The 23,114-nt window shown below is 45.7% G+C and overlaps 1 protein-coding gene across 1 annotated transcript; it reads left to right on the plus strand.

Moving 5' to 3' along the window:
• The first annotated feature begins 11,305 nt into the window (after positions 1-11,305).
• TCF21 (transcription factor 21) lies at positions 11,306-14,132 on the plus strand. The gene is made up of 2 exons (XM_074924162.1): positions 11,306-11,904; positions 13,591-14,132. Exons 1-2 carry the CDS (start codon positions 11,455-11,457, stop codon positions 13,678-13,680), a joined length of 540 nt encoding a protein of 179 aa, XP_074780263.1. The 5' UTR covers positions 11,306-11,454; the 3' UTR covers positions 13,681-14,132.
• Positions 14,133-23,114: the final 8,982 nt, after the last annotated feature.

Below are 23,114 nucleotides of genomic sequence, written 5' to 3' on the forward strand. Positions count from 1 at the left end.
TGGAACCTAACTTTAGCAGTATATTTCAACTCCCAGCAATGCAAACTAGTCAGGCGTCCTTCCAGATTCAGAAGAGATGAGACTCAGCATAGTAAAAAGAGGGGGGGGGGGGGGAAATCTGCTGCTGTTTTCTTATGATCCCACTTGTGTGACTTGCCCCGTGCCATAGTGTATAAGGTGGTGTAGTGTCTAGTGTCAGTTCTTCCCTTTAATTATCCGCTAGCCTGGCTGAGAGCTGTATAAACACATTACGGTCACATGCAAGTAATAGATACTGCAACTGCATCCATCTTTCCCTTTTAACTCTTTCTGTGTGTCCTGCCTCTTGTGCTCCTCTGAATTTTATCAAACAGTTCAATAATGTGCACTTTCGAGCAGTTTCTTTGGAGCTGACTTAAGCTACTGATCCATTTATAGTTGTCACAGGGAAATAAGCACCTTCAGGCATGACTAAGGCCACTTAAGCTCTATGTTGCCTCTCAGATGCAGTTGGAATAAAATCAGGATGCCACATCCAGAAGTATTGTTCCATATGACTGGAGTGGAGGTGATAAGAAAAATACAACTAAAGGGAAGTGCAGGAAAATCTTGGGAGAATGACAGCCTGCCTTAGAGTTAGCTCGCCATTACTTAGGGATTTTATCCTCTTGGCAAAGAGTTCTCCTCCCCATTCACACCTGTGTGGTGAAAGAGAGGTTTAGCTGATGCCACTATAGTAGTACAGGCCTGAAACATTCAAACTGGAGGACACCAAGTTCAGTGGCAGCTGAAAGAAAGTAGGGGGGGAGGGGTGTTAAACACAGTGCAAGGGAGAATTCTGTGGCAGTGACTGTTATTTGCAAGGGATGCACAGGGATGAGCTGGTCTCAGCCTGTCTAACAGTGGAGGATTCAGGTCCTGAATGAATCTTTCCAGATTGTGTTCAGCACAAAAACAGTGAAAGTAGCTAAAGTTCATGTTACAACCTCAGAAAGAAACGCTATAGATTTTTAAAAGGCACTGGGGGTTGGTGTGAGTCCTGGAAAGGTAACAGCAATGGTGTCTTTACTCTACTTGGTGGTTGGATGACTTCAACCCGGGGGTTTTGCCTGGCAATCTGTCTTGCTAAAAGTCAGGGTAAGATAAACTGTACTCTGTCTCTGATTTCTGCAAGAAAGAAAACAATTGAACGACTGGTCATTCATCACTGAGCCACCCTCCCCCCTCTCCAACACCTTGTATAGGGTTGTACATCCTGGAGCTGTTGAGCTTTCCTCATCCATTTCTTAAAAGAAAACCAAAGAATTTCAAGTAGCAAGATACATATTTTGCAACTTTATTGTAATAAAGATAGTTCAGAATTGGAAGGGACTGATCAATAAAGAAATTACTTGTCTGTTGTTACAGTTGCTATACACATGTATCATCATAGGCCACTTATGTTAAAACAAGTTAGTATCAAAGGACCTCCTTTTTTAGCCCAGCCTCTACAATTGTGCTCATAAATACATTTACTTATTCATTAAAAAATACATTTATTTTTGTGTACCGAGGAGCTCAAACTCAGATCAGATGCAGCTTATGGACATACAAATGTATGTTTTTACCATTCAGTTGTGGAAAACGGGGAAGTTTGTTTAACAGTTAAATCAGCTATTTAAATTGCTGAGAAACAACCCCACATGCAACAAACTGCAAAAATTACACATCTGTGAGATGAGCAAACTGAAAAGGAGAAGGATGGCATACAAATATGGGAAACAAAAGCACTCAGGGTATATGGCCGTAGGAAAAAGCAGTATCTCGGGTAAGAAGAAACAGCTAGGTTTGCTCTGATGGGTGTATGCTCTGCTATCAGGGAAGCAAATGAAACTGTCCTCCTCCTTCTAACAAACCCAGCATCATGCTGCTTGTGGTACAAAGCACGCTGCTTCGGGTGCTGAGCCTGCCTGGCTGTTTTCCACACCCCTACAAAGAGATGCTTCAGAGCACCTTGTCCTGTACATGGCTACCGCACAGGTAAGTACCAAGGGAGTCTTAGAAACCAGTGAGGTGGATCAGGGAGACTCGAAAGGGGGACACTGAAAGAAGATGGGCTTAGGAGTTGTCTTCTCTGCAGCCCCATTGCACCCTGAGAATCTGCATTAGCTTGTGATTCAAGGAAGTAAAACCATTCATGGAAGAGACAATTAGTTATAAAAAGGCACAAAGAAGCCTAGTAATGGATTTTAACTCTCCTAAGGGAATCCTGTGTTTTTACTGAGGAAGGATTACAGGAAACCAAAGTAACACTTTATTTTTCTTCACAGAGAGCTTGGGGACTTTGGAGTAATTTAGTCAATGGTGATTTGCTACTTGTGCTATAGTGTTACCAAGGATGGTACTCATGGTCTGTTTATTAAACTTTCAGCTTGTCACTCATCACTAACATGATCAAAACTCTTTTTTTTTTTTTCTTTCTATAAAAGCAACTTTTCTATCTTTCAGAATTACTATGAGGTTGAGGGACAAGTGCTTTCATCTAAAATCAAAGTCAGGCAAGTATCCATTTTGTAAGACATGGGAGCATAAAAATGCACCAATGTAAACATCAGGTATCTGAGTGAAAAATGTTAATTGGCATTTTAAGAAATGGGGAGACATCACAAAGATATTTTAGGCTTTCAACATATTTGTAGTATTCTAACATCAATCATTTTCTTGCAACTATCAGGTTATTTATCTTAGCTACCCTCAGTATCCATTACCATAGTGCCTAAGCCCCTCATAATGTTTCTGTAGGGCAGGGAAGTGTTCTCATCTCTTTTTTGAGAAACTAGAGCAGAAAGGATCCCCCTTTTGTGGCCACCTAGAAAGCTCATAACATAGCTGAAACTAAACCTACATAACTCAGGTCTTTGGCTAGTGCCTTAATCAAAGAAGAGTCTGTCTCTTTTATATCATCCTGATTTGCACTTTGCTAATTTACACCATAAATTGTAGAAGCAAGGCTGTGTTACACCTATCACCAAGCCATTATAGTTATAAGACTAATTCCACCAACACTTAGAAACACAGGAACAACCCAGGACTTTCATCCCAAAAAGGGCTCTGGGTACACACTGCCAAGGAGAAGTGAAAGACTACAGTGAGCCAGGGCACAGGGGAAGAAGAAAAGGAAAGATGACTTGGTGCATTGCTGTGGGTGCTGCACTGGGCAGTTCACAGAAGCTTTCCCTGGAATTGCTAGTTCTTCAGGACAGAACATGGCTCTCATCCTGGGAAGCCCAAGCTGGCCCCAGACATCCAGTGTGGATTGGCACCCAAGAAAACTTGTGGATGCCATGTCACACATTTATATCATCTTTTACACTCCGTGAAAATTTCAGTCAATACAGCTCATAGCCTTCACATGTACATCTTTGTTCAGTCCTTATAGATCACACATCAAGATATTTCTGTCACCAAATTTTGGTATATCGTAAGTGGTATGGTATATGATGTCTGATAAATTTACTATGTAATCCAAATGGCCTGTGTGACAAAGACAGACTGCCTTATTTTGGTGCAAAATTTGGCTAATAAAGATCTATTGTGCCGGGTAGAACAAACTGAAATTATATTGAGATTGAAATAAGGCATCAAAATGAAAATCCTTCAGCTAGCCACAAAATCCTTCCTCACTGTTTTAAATCAGAAGGTTCTGGATAACATATTTCTCTTCACACCACCCTCAGCCATCATCTCATCTGATCTTAAAATGTAAGTAGATACATATCTCAGTCCCATAGCATTCTTTCTAAAAAAAGGCTGCTTTAATGTTTGGTGCCTTGGAACAGTGCCTTATCTTGCCAGCAGTTTTGAAAAACTTAGCCTTTCTGCTTTGGATGGGCTCAGAGCAGCTATTAGGTGTTGTTTTGTATTTCCCTTCAATTGCACAAGCATGCAGGGCCTGCTAGTCCTGGTTAGCAGAAGCTCTGATGTTTCGTCTCCCTGTTTTCCTCCTTTACCAGCTTTCCTTCCGGGTTAGGCACACCCCAGTTAAGAAAGGAATACTTGGCAGTCTGAGCATCACCCCAGATTTGTACACACAAAGGAAAAGAGAGGAGCAGGGAGGGGAAAAAGAGCAAGACTGCCTTCACAGTCTGTGCTTGGGGCTTTTTCTCCCCTCACTTGCGTAGTTTCAGTTCTCTGGTCCTTTCTCACTCTCATGAGACTCCACCACAACCCATGTTTATGGTCTGCTTTTATGCTATCCCCTGGTTGATTTTTAAAGCTATTTATTTCCTTCAAATTACTTAAATAGACTTTTATTATGTGCTTTTGCGATACCACTTTCTAAAACAACACCATTTTCTATATGTATTATGAACTACGATACGCACCATAAAACCAGAGGACTGTGCTGTGGCAAAGTGCCATGACCCCACTTTGGGGATGTTCCAGGAGCTCTGAGAGTCACAGCTTGCGAGGCATGTATAAGGCCTGTCAGAATCAAAAGCAATGCAGAGTGACTGTGGTCTTTCTATGTCACTTGAGTAGGATGTGTAATCTGCTTTCTCCTTTGCCTTGCCAGCTAACGTTCCAATTTAAGACTCATCCACAACACATACTATCTTCAGCTAACTACTGTGTTGGGTGAATCCCTATGTGGATAGCTGAATATTACCAGTTTGCTGTTTCATTATATCAGTATTTTTAGCCCAAATATTTTTCCAGCTATGTACAGCTGCTCCTTTTGATGTCCCTTCATATGTATTTAAGGTTATTAAAAGTTAGACATGTGTATTTAAAGGTTGAATGTGGCCACCTATCAGAACTGCTAACATGCAAAGACCCCATGTCAAATGGAGTGCAGTGAGTCCAACAGCACAAACTGTGGCCAACTCGATCTGTAATAGCATAAAGCAGCCCACGAAAAGTCTGGGTCCCAGCATGTGATGTTTCATTTGGATGGGAACAGAGGACATAGGCTGACCTACTGCATTTAATGATAGATGCTGTGAGAACCCAACTTCCAGAAGCTGTGAGCACTTTAAGCGAACAGAAGTTTCAGAAAATCTTTGTCTACATGCACACATATCATGCCATAAACCACAGAAGTAATAAAAGCTCACCAGAATAGTTGACATTCTTCCTGCCACTCCCCTACAAAGTGTTCTTCTTTTCCAAATTTCTCTCTGAAACAAAAATCTTACATTTTCCAAAACTTTATCCAATGTGCTAATTATTGGAAGGCAAAAGAGAACTTATTTCTTATCGACAAATTTCATCATGTCTTAAAGCCACAAAAATGCAAAGGATTAGCCAACAAAGAAACATCACGGAAAGAGATATTCAAAATAAAACAGTTATGTCTGCACTGTAATCCTTCAGTGATAATTTTGCATAAGATATATTAGCTTTTTTGCATATTTCTCTTTTGACCATTTCACAGAAGAGTCTGTAGTTTACAGTGTCAACTACCTAGTAATATTTCAGAGATGCTTTCTGGAAGCAGTGAATAGTAATAATCCCTGAAGTGGAGATGGAAGAGGATACCTCTCTTCACTGTCTGTGAGTCTCCTTTTGTATAGGAATAAATGTGCATTATAAAACAAACATGACTCAGCCACAAGTTTGCTTCCTACAAGCATCCAGAAAAGGAGATTCACTTGCATGTCTGTGAAAAGTTAATTGAAAGTTTGCGCTCAGTGCTCATGTTGAGGATTAGCTGTCTTGTTTCTGCTTCGATAACTTCTACAGATTACATGCTTCTTGTTTCTGGTATACTCAGCTTCTATCTGACAGATCCTTTGCAAGACATTGCTTAACACAGCAACAGTACCAGAAGCCCTCAGCATAGACCTGGCATAGGAGCGGGAAGTGAGTCACACCAGGATTTGATTCATCCTTCACAATTAGGATACTGACATTGTTGTCAGTATCTCTCTTAAGGCGTTAGGATATTTAATCATGACTTGCCATTCTTGTTCATACAGTCTGGTTTGCTCTGCGAGCAGCCCTGCTGATTTTTATGAAGCTACTCAAAGGAAAAGGTACCAGATGGAGAAAGTAAGGGTGGTAGAAATCATCCAGCTATCACATGTACAGGTACTCCCTGCAGCAGACAAGAGCACTACTTAGATGTGTCACAGATTTCATCATCAATATGACAAAAAGGATTAAAATATAAAATATGGAATTAACTATTTTGAGTTTCATAAAATATTTTTAAAATATACACTGAAAAAAATTTTGGGGAATTCCATTTCACAGTTTCAATGTTTTTGCATCTGTGACATTTCAAGGTTTAAAAAGTCACATGGAAAGTAACTGTGGCTACTGCGTAACCTTCTATAAATTTTCTTGAAACTGCAGCTTATTTCCTTTTAAATTTTCTAATCAGTAATCAGTAAAACTGAAATTTTTCCATTCTAGGCATCAGCAAAACTTTCAGATATTTCTAAATAAGCATAGGGGAAATATTGTTGGGGTTTATTCCTGGAATAAACTATTCTAGAAAACAGTTTCTCAAAAGGCTCCTGTTTCTCAGGGCTTTGAAGCAAGACATTGGGATATCTTGGGCAGGGGTAGTGACACTCGTATCACATAGAAATATGTGCCTCTTAGGCCAGGTCTCTAGGACAGCCTTTTTACTGTCTTGGCAATTACATTCTTTTTTCTCTTTGTGTACTTCATTATGTTATTTATCACAATGTCTTTTACCTTTCAAACCAAAACTGTGACTAGAAACAGATACACAGCACTGGAAAGGAGCTGTGGGAGGGTTTCAGTGCTCTGCCCCTTCCGAAAACCTACCCCACTGTTGCAAACAACTTTGATCCATTTGTCCAGCACTGTCCATCCTCTGCAATGGACAAGACAGACTCCTATCACAAAAATATTGCAGGATTATATTATTAATAGTATTATATTATTAGTATTAGATATCATTAGTATTATTCATATATAAGTATATATTATATCCCTATATAAGTATATTAGCAGTACTATTTCACTTAAGGTATGTAAAAGTATGATTCTGAAGTCCCTCCACAATTTTACTTAGTTTTTGGGTGAGACCAAGAGTGAGCAGAAATTTCAGCACAACCACTTTTTTTTAAAAAAAAATTGCAACTTGAAAACACTAGTCTAGTTGTACTTTTATTGCCGATTACTCTCAAACCTGAATGAACATCAGTCATGATCAGCTGGCTGCCTGTGGGTGACTTCTTTGGTTATTCTCCAAATATAGGAAAACACCTGTATTATAATTGGGTGAACAGTTTTAAAACCAGCTACTGATTATGTTTTCCTCAGCTGTGGGGGAACTGAGGTTTTTCCTGGGTGACTGTTCAATGCACAGTGAAAATACGGTGCCTTGATAAATGACACAGAACATCAAAAAAAAACCCTCAAAAACCCAAGCCATGCCATGCAAAATCATGAGACACTTGCAAAAATCTTGGCCTCAAGTTCCAAAGCTGTTTCAAATTACCATGTTATTTCAGCCCAAGGGAGACAACGCTGGAGTCATAAAAAGTGGCACTTTTTTTTCCAGGGAGAAATCTGTAATCTGCCATAGACGAACATAAGCCTATGTGTCACAGGTCTCCCATCTGGCACCCTTCATACCAGGCATCCCGATTCTCTGTCCCTAGCACCCCTGGCATGTCCTAAATTACCTTATGGCTTAGTGGGTCTCAATTAGAAGTAAAAGAGAAATGTACTTTCCTGAGTAGTCAGAGCAATGCAGAGAAAAAAGTCATCTACAGGGCAAATCCATAGATTTGTACTGATGTTCCCCATGCCAGTATTTCAACTTCCTTTTTAAAACATGAATGAAGAAGTGAATGTACTGGAAAGGCCAAAAGGACTTTAGCTCCATCTGTCTTTCCCAGCCAGTTATTAACCCAGTAGCTGCTCTGTGGTCCCAGTCATTTAACTGGAGACGTAAGTAGCCAGGCCATTGCCACGGTGGACACAGCCACCTTTACCCTTCCCACAGGACTGGGTTTGTCTCCACCCCATTGGTCTCTACCCCAAACCGGGGTTGCAGTTCAGAACAAGAGTCAGGAGGACTGGGCAAGGCAATTCAGGTGAGGGGAGAGGGATTGAAACAGGGAGCCAGATTAGGGGTACAAGCCCCGAGCTTGCCAGGAGGGACATAAAGAGCAGGAAGGTTGGAAAATGAGAGATTCAACTCACGTAACAAACAAATAAGGAACCAGGAGTTACCGGGAAATGAGACGATGCAGTATTTTAGCTCTGCTCATGTTGGCCCCTTTGGAGAGGGAAAAAAAGGGACAATTATGTTGTTAAAATACTGTGTAATAGTCTGCATCCATAAAGGACTCAAAGTACATTATACTAAATATATGTGAGGATATATCACAGACACACACACATCTCTACAAAATGAGTACAAAAATGTATCCCGTGTCTCCACAGAAGTGTGTGGTGTGTATTAAGGATCAATTTTACTGTCTCTGAGAACTCAAAAATATATGTAAGTCAGTAAAAGCTACAAATGTGTGGCAATTCTAAAGGCTCAGAACACACATGTACTCATACCTTGATTTTCAGAATGCACATGTAGCAACATACTAAAGACATTTTTAAGAAGCAAGATCACTCCTTCTGCTTTTTACAAAAAATTTGTAGAAATGACTAAATTAAAGTTAAAAATAAGTGCTAGAAAGGATGTAAGCATATACCTTTTTTTGTTGTTGTTTTGTTCTTCTGGGAGCTTCTGATGCTGAAATTTTTTGGGGGTTTTGTGCTCTCTGGTCATTCGTGCTTAGAGACACAAGAAACTTCAACTTGGTTTTCTTCCATCCTTGTTCCAGTAAGAGTCTTGTAGCTCCTTTCTATAATAACATCAATCACTTGGACTATAAATCTCTGCAATGGAGATGGTCATTTAAATCTCCACCTGCACAAACAACAATCAGGCCTAGAAAATAAGGAGGCTCATAAATCTCCACATGGGTGATTAGTAATATTTTGGATCTTCAACAAGGATGTTATAAAGAAAAGAAAGAAAAAAAAAAAAAAGGCAAAGCTAATTCATTAATTAGGACTGATATGCTGACAATCTGTTTAGTTTATACACAGAGAAAACACAAGCAGGACACAGTTAACATAACATGACATTAGAAGTTAGTGAATTCCCAAAAGCCCAGGGCTTGGAGATATGATATCTTAATTGTACTTATCTTACTGTGAGTGGGAAGGTGTTACCTTCCAGCCAAATGGTAAAGAGCTGGTTTAAAGTTTAGATCTGCCCTTTTTCTTCTGGTTTACATGAGCCAAGGAACCAAGATGGATCAAGAGATAGGAAAGACTTCCTTGTTAGTTATCAAAAATTACACTCTGCCTCCTGCTGAAACTTTAATCTTTGGACAGTACATAGTGTTTGGCAGACATACCAGGTTTTGGTTGGTTGGCTGGTTGTTTTTTGTTTAATGCAGGCAGAAAACTTGATGTGATGTTCACATAGATCAGCAAGAGACTTTCCTGTGGCTCCAGTGACCTTGGATTGACACCAAAGCCACTGCATGCCATGGTCACATCTCAGGATGTACCTTTTTGTTTAGAGCTATGTGAATCCTTAGGTAAGCAGCTGAATAAGTGGAGCTGCTCCTGCAAACAGGTCAGTCACTGTGTCCAGAAAGGTCCCATGTGCAGATCATGCCCAGTTCTTTAGTTCCCTGTTATCAAAGCCCAGACTGCTGGGGAACCTGTGAGGTTTCAGGAAGCGTATGAGGAAAGGAGCTATGGGAACAAGTTCATGCTTCACTGGCCTCTTTGGGCTCCACGTGTGGGTTTAGAAGATTTTACATGGAGGGGAAGAAGAGCTAGGTCAAGATTAGCTGCTTTAAAAGCCTGTTCTGCAGAGATGGAATACACATATGCATAAAGATCATAACTGCAGCATACATCTGCTCATTCAACAAACTACTCAGCAACCCAACACTCATTCATACCAGTGGTAAAACAATTGGGAAGATTTGGCTGAAGTGGTAGCAGAATATGGCCTAACGCCCTCACTCGCACTGCTCTCACAGAAGGGGCCTTATCTTGTCTCTTTATTCAGGCAAAACTCCCTGACTTTTGAGCATGCACGAACCAGCAGACAAAACGCTCCATGAATACAGCAGAACAAACCACTGACTTCTGCTCTGCAACAACAGGCTGAGAAAAGGGATTTTTTTCTGTGCTATCTCTAACATCCAATAACCCCCCTGCTTCTTCCTTCGTTTCAGCTCACACCCTCGCCGCCCCATCCGCGGCCACGCTGACTCTCCCTGGTGGCACGGTGCTCTCCCTCAACTTGTCAGGGCTCTGCGGACCACCAGGATCTCAGCCACCCAGCACACCTGCAGACTGGGCAGTGTCCAGGACACTTACAGCTGGGGGGACTCAAAGAGTGAGAGGGGAGCAAGACATGTTGGAGGTCACCCAGGAAGAAGTCAGATCCTCCTGCCTCCAGCCCCTGGGCTGTGATGATGAGGTCCACGCTGCCGGCCGGGTGGCGGAGCGCTCCCTTCCTGGAATACACTAGTAGCTGGACAGGATGCGTTCACAAATATAATCATCCACAAATCTCCCCCAGATTAGGTTACAGGACAGCGTTTCGACGGCATGCATTACAAAGCTCCCTGGAAGGCTTGGCTGGTGGATCTGCTGCTCTCTCTGCTCATGACCCATTTTGGCTTTCATCAAGAATCATGACACCAGCTGCCTGGGTCATCTAGGAGGCAGGGAGGAGGAGAGCAACCCCGGCTGGAATGGGAAGTGGGGAAGGAGAAGAAGAGGAGGAGGAGGAGGAGGAGGAGGAGGAGGAGGAGGAGGAGGAGGAGGAGGAGGAGAGGGAGAAGGAGGAGGAGGAGGAGGAGGAGGAGGAGGAGGAGGAGGAGGAGGAGGAGGAGGAGGAGAAGGAGGAGGAGGAGGAAGAAGAGGAGGAGGAGAAGGAAGGGGGAGGATAGAAAGATAGAGCAGGAGGAGAGAGAGAGAGAGTTGCTTTGCTCCAGTTGTGAAGATTTGAATCCCAGTTCTGAGCTCTCGGCAAGGGCTTGCCGAGATACCTCATTCTCTGTCCTGTGCAAAGGTCTGTGATTGGGGATGTGGTGTGCTCAGCGGGCAGGGCCCCTCCCCTGGGCTGGATCCGCCTCTCCTATCCCCCAGATAAATTACTAGTGTCCTCACTAAATTCCTCAGCTTTCTTTCTCTCTCTCTCTCTCTCTCTCTCTCTCCCTCTCCCTCTCCCACACACACACACACACACACACACTCACTCCCACCCTCAAACACGGGCAGAGCAGGGTTGGAGGGCGGGAGGGAAGGGATCCTCTCTGGACTGGTATCGCACCTTAGTGCCAGGGGGAGGAGGTAAGGAGAGGAAAATACTGGCGCCCATTCTCTCCCCCCGCCGCCTTGAAGCAGATTTGAAGAGCTGCCCTTCTTCCCCCCCTCCCCCCTTCCCGCTGGTCCTTTGGCATCTTCCAGACCATGTCCACTGGGTCCCTCAGTGATGTGGAAGATCTGCAGGAGGTGGAGATGCTGGAGTGCGATGGCCTGAAAATGGATACTAACAAAGAGTTTGGGGCGTCCACCGAGAGCAACGAGGAGGGATCCAATGGCGAGAATGGCTCCCCTCAGAAGGGGAGAGGGGCCTCGGGCAAGAGGAAAAAAGCTCCCCCCAAGAAGAGCCCTTTAAATGGAGTGAGCCAGGAGGGAAAGCAGGTCCAGAGAAACGCTGCCAACGCCAGGGAGAGGGCGAGGATGAGGGTCCTTAGCAAAGCCTTCTCCAGGCTTAAGACCACCCTGCCCTGGGTGCCCCCAGACACCAAGCTTTCCAAACTGGACACCTTGAGGTTGGCCTCCAGCTACATCGCTCACCTGAGGCAGATCCTGGCCAATGACAAGTATGAAAATGGCTACATCCACCCAGTCAACCTGGTAAGTCACAGCCTGCTGGGGCCGGGGAATCTGTGTGCGTCTGCGTGGGGAGAGGTGGGTGAGGATCTGGGATGGAGCATGTGCGGGGAGAAACTTTCGCTCTGCTTCTCACCAAGAGCCTGGTGCCAGTGGGGCGGCAAGTGGTGCGGCAAGGGGTACTGTGAGGGGGAACAGGGTCCCAGCTGCCCTTCCGCCCTGTGGCCTGAGAGCTGAGCTTCCCAGGCCCCATCGCTGCTCCTGGGATCCACTCCAGGGGAGAGGCAGGGCCACGCTGGCCACAAATAGGCAGGGACAGGCTTTACTGCCCCAGGCATGCCCAAGAAACCTCAGCAGGGGTTGATGGCAGCTTTCTACCTGCAGAGCAGGTATAGAAATTTGGGTAGAGAAAGGTATGTTTTAGGAAGGACCCAAGCCAATGACCCAGGATTTATTTTTATCCTTCCTCTCTATCCTAACGTTTCCTGCCATAATAATCTTCAAGCCCTAGCTGTTTAAAGACAGAGCTTTTGGGGCTCTGCGCTCAGCCACTTGGATTTGCTGGGTCCAGGACATTTCTCCTATCCATATAAACTGTCAAAGGAGAAATAAATACGCGCTCAGACTGCCTGAGATGGGTGTCTGCCCCAGGCACACTCCACAAAGCCTCCCTGGACTGTGTGGTGTCCCTCCTGAGCTCCTATCACCCAGAAAAAGTTTTCCTGAGCAGCCTGGGGTCTCCCCACCATACCCGGCTGCCAGAAACATCCAGTTTGCAGCTCTAAAAATACGTGCAACTGATGCAAACCAGGGTGGGCGAGATCTGCCTGGGCTCTTTTTAGACATCCAGCCTTTACATTGCCCACACGTGTGGAACCCGCTGGATAAAGGGGTCACAGAGGAGATCTGAGGATGTTTCACTGGGGTCCGGCTCTGCCTTTTGAGCTCTGGATTCTAGGGGAAAGTACATTACCCGCTGTGTCAGCTGATAAGGGCCTGGGAGATAATTTTTTGGCTAAACCCAAAAATCTCAGCACAAAATGGGAAAAAAAATAAAGTAAAACAAAACCAACACCCAGCCCAGATGTAACACCCACACACACACACGCAGCCCCCATCCCCGCACAGAGGCACACCAAAACTTGCCCGCCAGGCCACGGGAGGACAGGGAGGTGGGCCGGGGGCTCCGGGCGGCTCCCGCGGCCGGGCAGCGCGGCGGGACGTGAGGCGGCTCCCGCGAGGAAGAGCCCCCACGGGGAAGAGTCCCCACGCCGCTCACGACCAAACGCGGGGGGCGGCGCGGCTGCGGCGGGGTGGCCGCGCCGCAGGGACGCGGCTGTGCTGGAGCCGGCGGGGCTCCCTCCACCTCCTCCTCCTCCTCCTCCTCCTCCCTCCGTGCTCCCTCCCTCCGTCCCGCCGCTGATCAGACGGGCCCCGCCGCCCCGGGGACGGCCGGGGGGAGCCCGCCGCGGCTGGGCGGCGAAGCGGCATCAGCCGCCGGCGAAGGGCAAAAGGGGCCTCGGCGAAGCCGGCGGCGACTGCCCCGGCCCGAGCCCCGCTGGGCGCTGCCCGCAGCGGGCTCAGGCGGCGGATGGCGGGCTCGATCCCCCGGGGCGCTCCCGAGGCGGACCCGCTGGCGACAGAAGCGTTGCGCTGTGCATTTTCCCCCTCTGTAACCCCCTTCCCACCCGTGTCTTTTCCTGGCTACAGACTTGGCCTTTTATGGTAGCCGGCAAACCCGAGAGTGACCTGAAAGAAGTGGTGAACACAAACCGCTTGTGCGGCCCGACGGCATCCTGAGCCCCGGCGGCCGGGCCAGCAGCCTCCAGGCGCGGCCGGGCAGCGGGCGGCGGGGCGGGCAGGGACACGCCGCGGCCCCGCCGCTGCCCCGGGCCCCGGGGCCGAGCTACGGGGAGAGCCGCTCGCCCGGCGCGGAGGAGACCGAATGTGCCCTCACAAAGACTCCACCCCGAGAGATCCCGACTCTATTTAACTTTATTAAATGCGTGTACAGTCGAGTGTCCTGCAACAAGAGCCTTGCTGGTTCAAGCGCTACTAGAGAAAAGACAGAGATCAAACAAAACCTACCACGCGTGTATCTTTTGTCTGAGACCTGTGAAATATGTAGATGCCTAGAAAAACTGACTTTGACAGTCATCTCTATGAAGTAATTCACCCTAAAGATATATAGATATATTTTCTTCAAGCAGGTTTTGCTCTATTTCCGTGAATAAACCTTCCTTTCCACTGAACACACTGCGGTGTAATGTTCGTTTCCGACTCTCGGGCTCGGTCGGGTAAGGACCGAGCCTCCGCCGGCCTCCGGCCGCGCTCGCCCGGCGCCCCGCCGGCAACGCGCCCCTCCGCCCCGGGCCACGGGAGGGCACAAGGGGAGCAAAACTCCGTGGGGGAGGGCGGGAGCTGCCCCGGGACCTGTCCTCGCCGCGGGAGCCCGGCCCGGCCCCGCATCCCGGCGCCCGCGCGCTGCCGGAGCCGCCCGCGCCGTTCCGCGCCGCTCCGCGGGGACGGGAGCAGTTAGCTCTTGAAGTACAGTCGGCCGGAGGATCCCCCCTCTGGCCCCGGTCCTCGGTGCCGAGCATTTTTTAACTTAAACATCTCCCACCGATGGCTCAGCGCGCCCGTGAGAGATGAGGCCGAGGTGAAGAGGAGCGCGGGGCGCTCCCCTTGCCCCGGCAGCGGCCGCCGGCAGCTGATGCGCCAGATCCCACCGCGCTGTTTAATGTTTCGGGGTTATGACCGCACTGTTTACAAGACGTCTTCGGTTATTTATACTGTTATTATTAGCGGAGGGGCTTTAAATTTCCGCTTCACTTGCTCTTTCAATACCGTCCCCCGGTGCCGTGTGATACCTGGGTACTTTCAGGCGAAAAGCAGGAGAGGGACAGCGCCCGGCCGGGGGGCAGCGGGGGCTTGCGGGGCCGCCCCCCGGGCCGAGCCCTCCGCCCCGGCCGGGTTGCGGGGCCCACGGACCCACGCGGGCGCTGCCTCCCCTCGGGCAGCCCCCGGGGCCGGGCGCTCAGGCGCCCCGGGCAGCCCTGCGGGACGGATGATGTTTCTTCTCATCATTCCGCCGCCCCCCGCCCGGCCCCCCCGCCCCGAGTGAGGTGGCGCGTCCTCCAAGCGACCCAGATTCACCGGCCGGGTTCATGCGTGGGCTAGGTTTAATTAAAGCAGCTCGCTGTGAGCAAACATCTGGGCCCACGTTATGGAAAGGGCCAGGGCCTGCTGCGTCGTCCCACCAGCTCTGACGGGGAGAGCTGTTTGACCTCCCTCTGCCACGGCTGGATCTCCATCCCGCGCGGTTCAAAGCAGAGCTCCTACCCTGGCCTCGCTGTCGTGCGTGGGGCCGACTGACCGTGCTGCCCAGCGCCTCGCCTCGCCCAGGCCGAGCTATGGCCGGAGGGGGGGCAGCTCTGCTGAGCGCAGCTTCACCCCGGCACTGGGACATTCCTCAGGAATGGCTATTCTCTCGAGGGGAGACAGACTGGAGCCCTCCAACCTTGAGCTGAGCACAACTGACTGGTGCGGCAAATGCTCAAATACCATTTTAACCACTGGATTTACCCACTGAATTGAAATTAACCGTTGGCTTTAACCACTCAAAATTTCCACTTAAATCCACACTAATGCCTGCTCGAGACTCATAGCAAGGTGCTGGTTTCCGTCTAGAAAGCAGAAGGTGGTAGGCATCTGAGATACGCATAAAACTAAGAGTTAAATTCGGAATATTCTCCCATGGCTTCTTTGCCACCCTGCTTTGCAGGGCTTCCTGACTGCACTCAGCACCCTCCCCACCTTTCTGAGTTAGCCACGCTCACTGTTCATTTGCCACCTGAAACACAGCACAGACAAAGAAGGGAGAAATGCGAGGAACACAGCCATGACCATAAGCCAAAAGCTGCGATATAAGCGGAACAATAAGAGGAGGCTGTAAACACCGTTATTTCTCGTGCAGCTATTGCTATTCACTTTATCTAGCTGTCTCAATTGTAAGCCCCTTGAGGATGAAACTATCCCTCAAGCATCCTCCACCTTCCTCCGTTCTTGCCTCTGAGCAGCAACAAACAAAAAGGCAAAAAGCAACAAGCAATAAACAAAAGCAACCAGCAGTATCCAGAAAGGTAAATAACGACTTTACTCTGACTAAAACAATCAGCAGCTTTATCTCCATTTTGAAGACAATGAACATATTTTCCGGAGGCATTTATGTGGCTGGGAACCCTCAGTCCACTGACTTCTTTTGTAAGGACACAGCCCAAACTGTACTGGCAGTTGGCTTCAACATCTCAAGTTTCTTAGATGAATTAAGAGTCTTACCATGTATCTCAGGAGAACAATGAGTGAAATCATTCTTCTGCGCTGCTTAGTGCAATTTTACAGAAAAATATCTGCAAATAAAAAACATATATTTAGTCTGAGGGAATTCATAATTTTGAAAGGAACTTGCAAATGTGCTAAGGGAAAACAGGGGACCCTTTTAAATATTGATGTTAATGATTTTAAAGAAAATATTTTGTTTGCTTTTTTGCTTTTCTGTATAAAGAGATGCATTTTAATATTTACCAAAATATACCCTTTCTCCATGTGGAAAGAAAGATGACTTGATTTATCTTTCTGTATCTACGTGGATGTAGATGCAGCTGCGTGAGTGTCTGTATACATTCTCCCCTAATAACGTTTGAACTCATTGCCTGATTTCAACTGAATTTGACAGAGGTCTCAAAGATAACTAAATTGCTGTAATATTTTTTTTTTTTTTGGGTGAAAGCAGGCAGCTGAGTAAAGAAAAAACCCTTTAAATTCTCCAACTAAAGGAAAGGTTTCAACATGAACTCAGCCCTTATCAGAGGTATCAGAGGATCCTTCAATCACAGGATACAAGTTCATAGAAAACGTGCTTATGGACCTATGTGTTTTAAGATAAGAACTCTCTAAAAATAGTTTAGTCCCATCTGATTTTAATACTATTCTTTTTTTTTTTTTAAGGAAACCCAGTTCCACCCAACTACTTCATGACAATTTTTCAGTTCAGCTAGAGACTAGAAAAAACCTTTCTTTGCAGAGCTGCACTCAGTGCTCCAGCTCCTGGGTTTGGTGCCCATGTTGTACTGCTTTGCAGCAGTGTGCACAGTCCATAATATCTCTAGGAGCAAGCATTTTTCCATCCCTTATAGAAAATACATTTTAGACTTATCTTACCCTCTCACTGGGATGGAAATCTGCCAGTCTGAAACATCAGCGTAGCAAGAAAGCCGCTTTGCAAACACCTGCACAATGCCTTGCTGTCCTGGGTGCTGACTGGGGCAGCGAGGGCACAGTGATGGTCATGCCCCCGAGCTGCAAGGTGCACAAGGAGAACATAAACTAGACAGGTCACTCTTTAAAGTGCCTCCAAGGTCGAAATTCCCAGCTCACCTTGGAAATTAAAAGACACAGAAAATCTGTGTGTTTTCTTCTGCAGGGAAGCTGGTCTGAACCCCGGATATGACAGGATCACAAACACAGGTTTGTTTGAAACACTTGTATGGGTAACCCCACAACAGTGTCTGCCCAGAAAGACAGGCTTCCTTGTTAATGAATCACATGTATTTTTCAAAAGGTAATCTTTCCCAAAATGACACTGTCATTGCCTTTCATTATTATTTGTAGCTAACAAAAATAAAATAAGCAAAAGACATTGACTAATTGCAGGTAATAAAGAGAACAAAACTCACATGTATCTGGTGTGCAAAGTGGAGGGTATCATCTGATGAAAGTGCAGGTTATTTCTAATTTCTGTCTGGATATCTGAATATAGATTATCACTCATAGTCTCCCAAAAGGGATGAGTTTTCAAAAGAATTGTTAATGACATTGAAATGAAATTGGATTTCAATGAAATTGAGATCTGTGGCACCAAACAACAGAGCACTCTGCAGTTTCCATGTATACATACACCTAGAAAAGCCTCCATACAGAATTTCTCCCAACAGCCAGCAATTCAAATTGGCCATGTTCATTATTGGCCCATATAACACTGACTGTTCCCGCACTAAGGCTGCACTGCTAGATGCAGGCCCACAGGGTAGATATAACTTTGTGCTCGCTAGTCAGCTGTGGATTGCTTCATGCTCTTCAGACCAGCATGCTTTATGGATGGGAAGTGGCACAACCAGTAATAATGGCTTTTTTTGTCTCTAATGCTGCAAAGCTACTGGTGGGTTACAGCTTGGTGAATTCCTGCAACCCTGAGATGTCTTGTCTGACGTAAATTCCTTTGGGAGGAATGGGGAAAAATCATGTGTTACCTTTGCAAGTACTGCTGCCGGCAGACTCCAAACCCAGCAGAGTTCTGCAAGTAACTGATTTGTCTTCAGTTCACTTCAGACACGGGTGTATCTGAGCTAGCTGTATAAAAACAACTTTGAGTAGGCCTAGGCATGCAGTCATCGCATTTTCCAAATGTGGCGTGGACATACCCTAGGGTCACAACAATCCCGAGATGACGCATTTTCTTTCCTTAAGGTTTTGCCCTTAAACTGAAACTTGTAAACAGACGAGATGCGTTTTCAAGATGATGCGCATGCGTGCACACAGCTACACCGTCCTTGCATGGGGAGTGGAGAGATCCAAACCCCCCTGCACGGAAAAAAAACCCGATCATAACAAAAGTAGGAGAATAAAAAACAATGCAAATCATTCCTTCACTTTAAATTCTAAGAGGCCAATTTCATTAAGCAAGAAGAAAACCACCAACCCTTATTTACATCTCAGGCTGCTGTGTAAACTATAAGACCATATCTGACCGTAAATATGGATTATCTACACATTCGAGTTTTCTCTCTGTTGTTTACATGCTATTTAAGAAACAGGGATCAGAAACACTAGGGAAAAAAGGGAAAGGGACAACTACATGGCCAGGAGACAAAAGGAAAGGGGGGAAAAGGCATAGAATAATTCCTCTTCATCTGACTACTACCTCTCAGTGCTTGTGAAAGGACGGGCTGGGGAAGGGACAAACTATCAGCAGCTCCATCACGGCCGGGTGGAGCCAGACCACCGGGGAGATGGAAACCGGGAGGTTAGAGCTGCAGCTGCCTTCTCTGGGAGGAACATCTGCAAAATCCTGCACCGCAGCAGCAGGGGAGGCGGAGTGGGCACAGGCAGCGAGAGTTCCCAGGGATGTGCTCACACAGATAACTGTCCCACTGGATGGTTTCCCAGGCTGCTGCAGCGGCACTTCCCTCCCCCGTCAGGGATGAGGCAAAGACCATCGTGTGCGATAAGCAACCCAAGTGTCAGCGCGGCCTCTTGCTTCAGCATCCTATTTCTTGTAATGCTTTCTGACAGCCCGGCGGACCAGAATGGGAACAGTTCTTCCTCACCGATAACATGTTGTTTTGTTCTTATATAGGGACTTTTGTATCACTGGCACCTCAGAGTCAACACAGAAATTAAACAAGACAGCACTTGCCGCCACCTCATGACCAAATGTTTTTCTATAGGAGGTTGTTACCATTATACAGATGGGAAGAAAAAGAGGCGCAGAGTGGACAGCTGCCTGGCTGAAGGGTCACACATAAGCTTGGTGTAGGCTTAGGGCGCCAGCTCTTCTGCTGCACAAACTTATGAGCTGTTCTAGGCATACTGAAGTTGCCAGGGCTCTTTGCTCTTTGGATTCGGCGTAAAGATAGGAATGATAAGGGTGTAGGGAAGGATCCTCTCTCTCAGACTGTGTATCTATATCTACACTTGCTCATATAGTTAAAACAGGCCTTGGACTATTATCTTTCTCTGAGAGCCAGTGCTGTGGCCGGGGTTACATCCACACATACTTGTGTTTTATTCTACTCTCATGCTATTCCCAAACCGTGCTTGGACATTTTGTGGGAGAAAGTTAGTCAGACAGGCCAAAGGCATGCTGAGGACCCTGCTAACAACCAAACACTATGAGAAATAAGCCTTGGCCCTCTTTTATTTATCAGTGTCACTGCAGCCTTAGAAGCTAGACCAATAAAGGTACTTGATGCCTTTGTCTCACCCCACCCTTGTTCTCTTCTTGTTTTCTAGGTCAACCTGCTATCTTCTTTTATGGGTCAAAAATTTTTAGTGGGGACCCCCTTTCCTTTTTGTATCTCGTAACTTAACAAATTAAGACTAGAGGTTACTAGAAGCAAGAGACCAAGTTCAAGAACAAACATAACATGAGATTTAAACAACATTATATCCTAAATTATGACACTGAAACCCCCTATTCATTTGTTGCCCAACTCTACTAGGCTCTGCAGTTCCTCTCTCACCTGAGTTCTGAGCTCTCTGATGCTAAAATTTGACATATGCTCTCAGAGTATCTCTTTCTCACCATTGCCAAGCAGCTCCATGTTAATAGTATCTTTTTTTATATACAAATACAAATATATAAAATAATATATATTATAAAATTAAGGAGAATGTTTGAATATTGTGGAGCTGGTTGACGTACCACTTACGGCAGAGAGGTAACAGTTTAACAGTGCTGGCATGAGTCATCATACTGTATGTACATCATCAGAGAAGTGTGAGAAGGCACATTTGAGTTCAGTTTCACCTTATAAACTAAGCCCTGGAGCAAATGGTTCCCTCCCTGACTGATCTTCTGCCACAGGTTTAAGTTCATTCCCTGCTGGCTGCCAGCTTGGGAGATGTCTCATAATTAACCTGCAGTATTATACGCATGTAGCTGACGACCATTCCACAAAATGTCATTTCTATGGAATGTGAGAGATACAGCTTGCTCCTAGGTACGTCCTCTTCAAAGACAAACTCTTCAGTACAGTCCTCTGCACAGAGTCCACAGTACTTAAGATGCAGCTGTATAAAACTCTTCATCTAGTCTTCACTGTGGGCTGCCTCAAGGGGCCATCCAGCTTTCTTCTCTCGCCCCTACACTTTCCCACAGTCTACCTTGCAACTGGACCTTACACAACTGAAAATGAAACGTGAAAATGCAAAAATCCAGGTAAGCAAGCAATTGCTTCAGTTTGATGAGTGATTTTTTGACAGAGCCCTGCAATTAAGAGCTGAATAACATAATGAAATTACATCTTTGTTCACTCTCACGGATATAATTACAGAACAAAAATATGTGCAGTGTCCTAAACATTGGATATCCTTATTTTTACTGCACTAGTACTGATGGTCTCAAGCAGCTCACAAATCCACTCTGCAGAATGTCCAAACACAGGAAACAGCCCCCCCACACCTCCATCTCCTCTTTACTTCCCAAACAATGGATTGAGAAACAAAGGCATAGGAAAATGAAATCACATAGTAAGGAAGCGACAGTGTCAGAAATGGCCTCTGTGCCTTCCCTGTTTGATGTCAGCACAGCATCTGGTAAGTTAGAACAAGCAATAGCAAGAGGCAGATGAGGACACAGTTCCTGCAGGTGGGAAATCCTTAGCATTTCAGTCATACTCGTGGTGGAAGTCACAGAGAAAAGTTAGAGTTGCACAGAGGGATTCAGACCAGGAGGGGGAGAACATAAGGACAGGATAACCAGTTTTGTAACTAGATAAGTGTGGAATAAAATTGCACACACAACTGATAAACTTACAGGTCAAATTAAGTAGGTGCCAAATCACCTTATTTGCATTCCATGTTAATGTGATCATAACTACTTGCATACATTTGCACATTCTGCAAATATATATTTAAAGAGGCAATCTTCAGAACATGTCCTAGACTAAACAGGAAAAGCTTGGATGGACACAGCAGTCAAAACTTTGAAACGGTAGGGGTTCCTCCCTCCATCAGTAAAAAGATTTTCTTTATGTCCAGTGATAACTGCACATTTCTGTGGAACACCTGCTAGAAAAAGTTATATCCTGAAAAGAGCAAATATGTGGAGATAGACAATGGATGTGTATTTGCTAGAAGACATTTTGTGTTGAATTTATGTAGACCTTTATGAGCATGCTATAAAAACAGAAGCTCAGAATTCAAGTAAAGTCAGGATTTTCTTCATAGCTATTCAGAAAAAAAAAAAAAAATCATCAGCATCAGTTGTTATACAGCTATATAGCTCCTCAAAAGAACTGTCAGGGAGAAGACATCATAACAATCTACCCACATTAGCAGCGTTGTAATGACTCGGAGCCTTCAGGCTGAATCCCATACAGAATTAAAACAGCCTTAAGGCACTCCATAAAAATGCTGGAGATCCCGTGGAGAGTTACTGATCTGTGGTAACAGTTGCTCTAAATCCAGACTCCCTGTTTCCAGAAGCTCGGCTCGCTTGACCACCTTCACCTAGCTGCGGTGGATGCGTTTCTGTACGAGGGCGCCGGGTGGCAGCGCTGCCGCACGCTGCTGCGAGACCGGCCTAACAGGGAAGCAAATCCGGTGTTAACCAGCGATTCTGTCACTAATGGACTCGCAGCCGATTTTAAGTGAGAACCTGAAATAATTATTCTTGACAAGTGAACCTGGTAATGCATTTCAAGGATTAAATTGAATCTAGCAGAGGAAAACATCCCAACTCTGAAGACTTCAAAATTAAAATTTCATATTGTTTCACCCATCCTAATTAAAGCTATTCTGCCATCACTTCACACGTGGAAAGTTCATAATGACAGAACCTCCATTTCATAAAATTGTCAATACAGTGAATACTCTGCACTACACAGATATAAATATACATATGATATACTTCTTACATAAAGATTGATGTGTCTTTATAAACCTAAAATCTACCTGGAAACTTTATTTCATTCTTCAGTCTCGGTGGTGGGTCTTTAATTGGCCGCAGTGCAGCCACACTCATTTGTTCCTGGGTTCCCAAGTGAAGCACAACAAACAGCTCTTCCAACAGAAAATGTTAAGTATAGCTGAAAGACATCAGAGGCTCTACTCCCTACTGACAGCATACATGGGACACTGCCACATTTGGAGGACTGTCCTGGACAGAGAGAACCAGTGCCATCCCAGTCACTCTCACTGTGTCCTCTTGTCCCTTTCTGTCTCTCCTCAAAGAGTGCACCATGTGCTCTTTTTGCAAATATTAAACAACCTGCATATTGCAAGAGTGCACAGCAGCAAAGTCTTACTTTAATCATTTTAACATTAAAATCACAAAAAATTGCTGAGGGCCATACAGTCCTCAGGGGACTTGGGAATATTTGAGGCTTCTCAGACACCTGCTTCTATCTTTGTTTTACTTGGGGCCAGTACTCTGCTCACACACCAAGGTACCA

Source organism: Athene noctua, chromosome 1 (assembly GCF_965140245.1).
Source record: "Athene noctua chromosome 1, bAthNoc1.hap1.1, whole genome shotgun sequence".
NCBI lineage: Eukaryota > Metazoa > Chordata > Aves > Strigiformes > Strigidae > Athene > Athene noctua.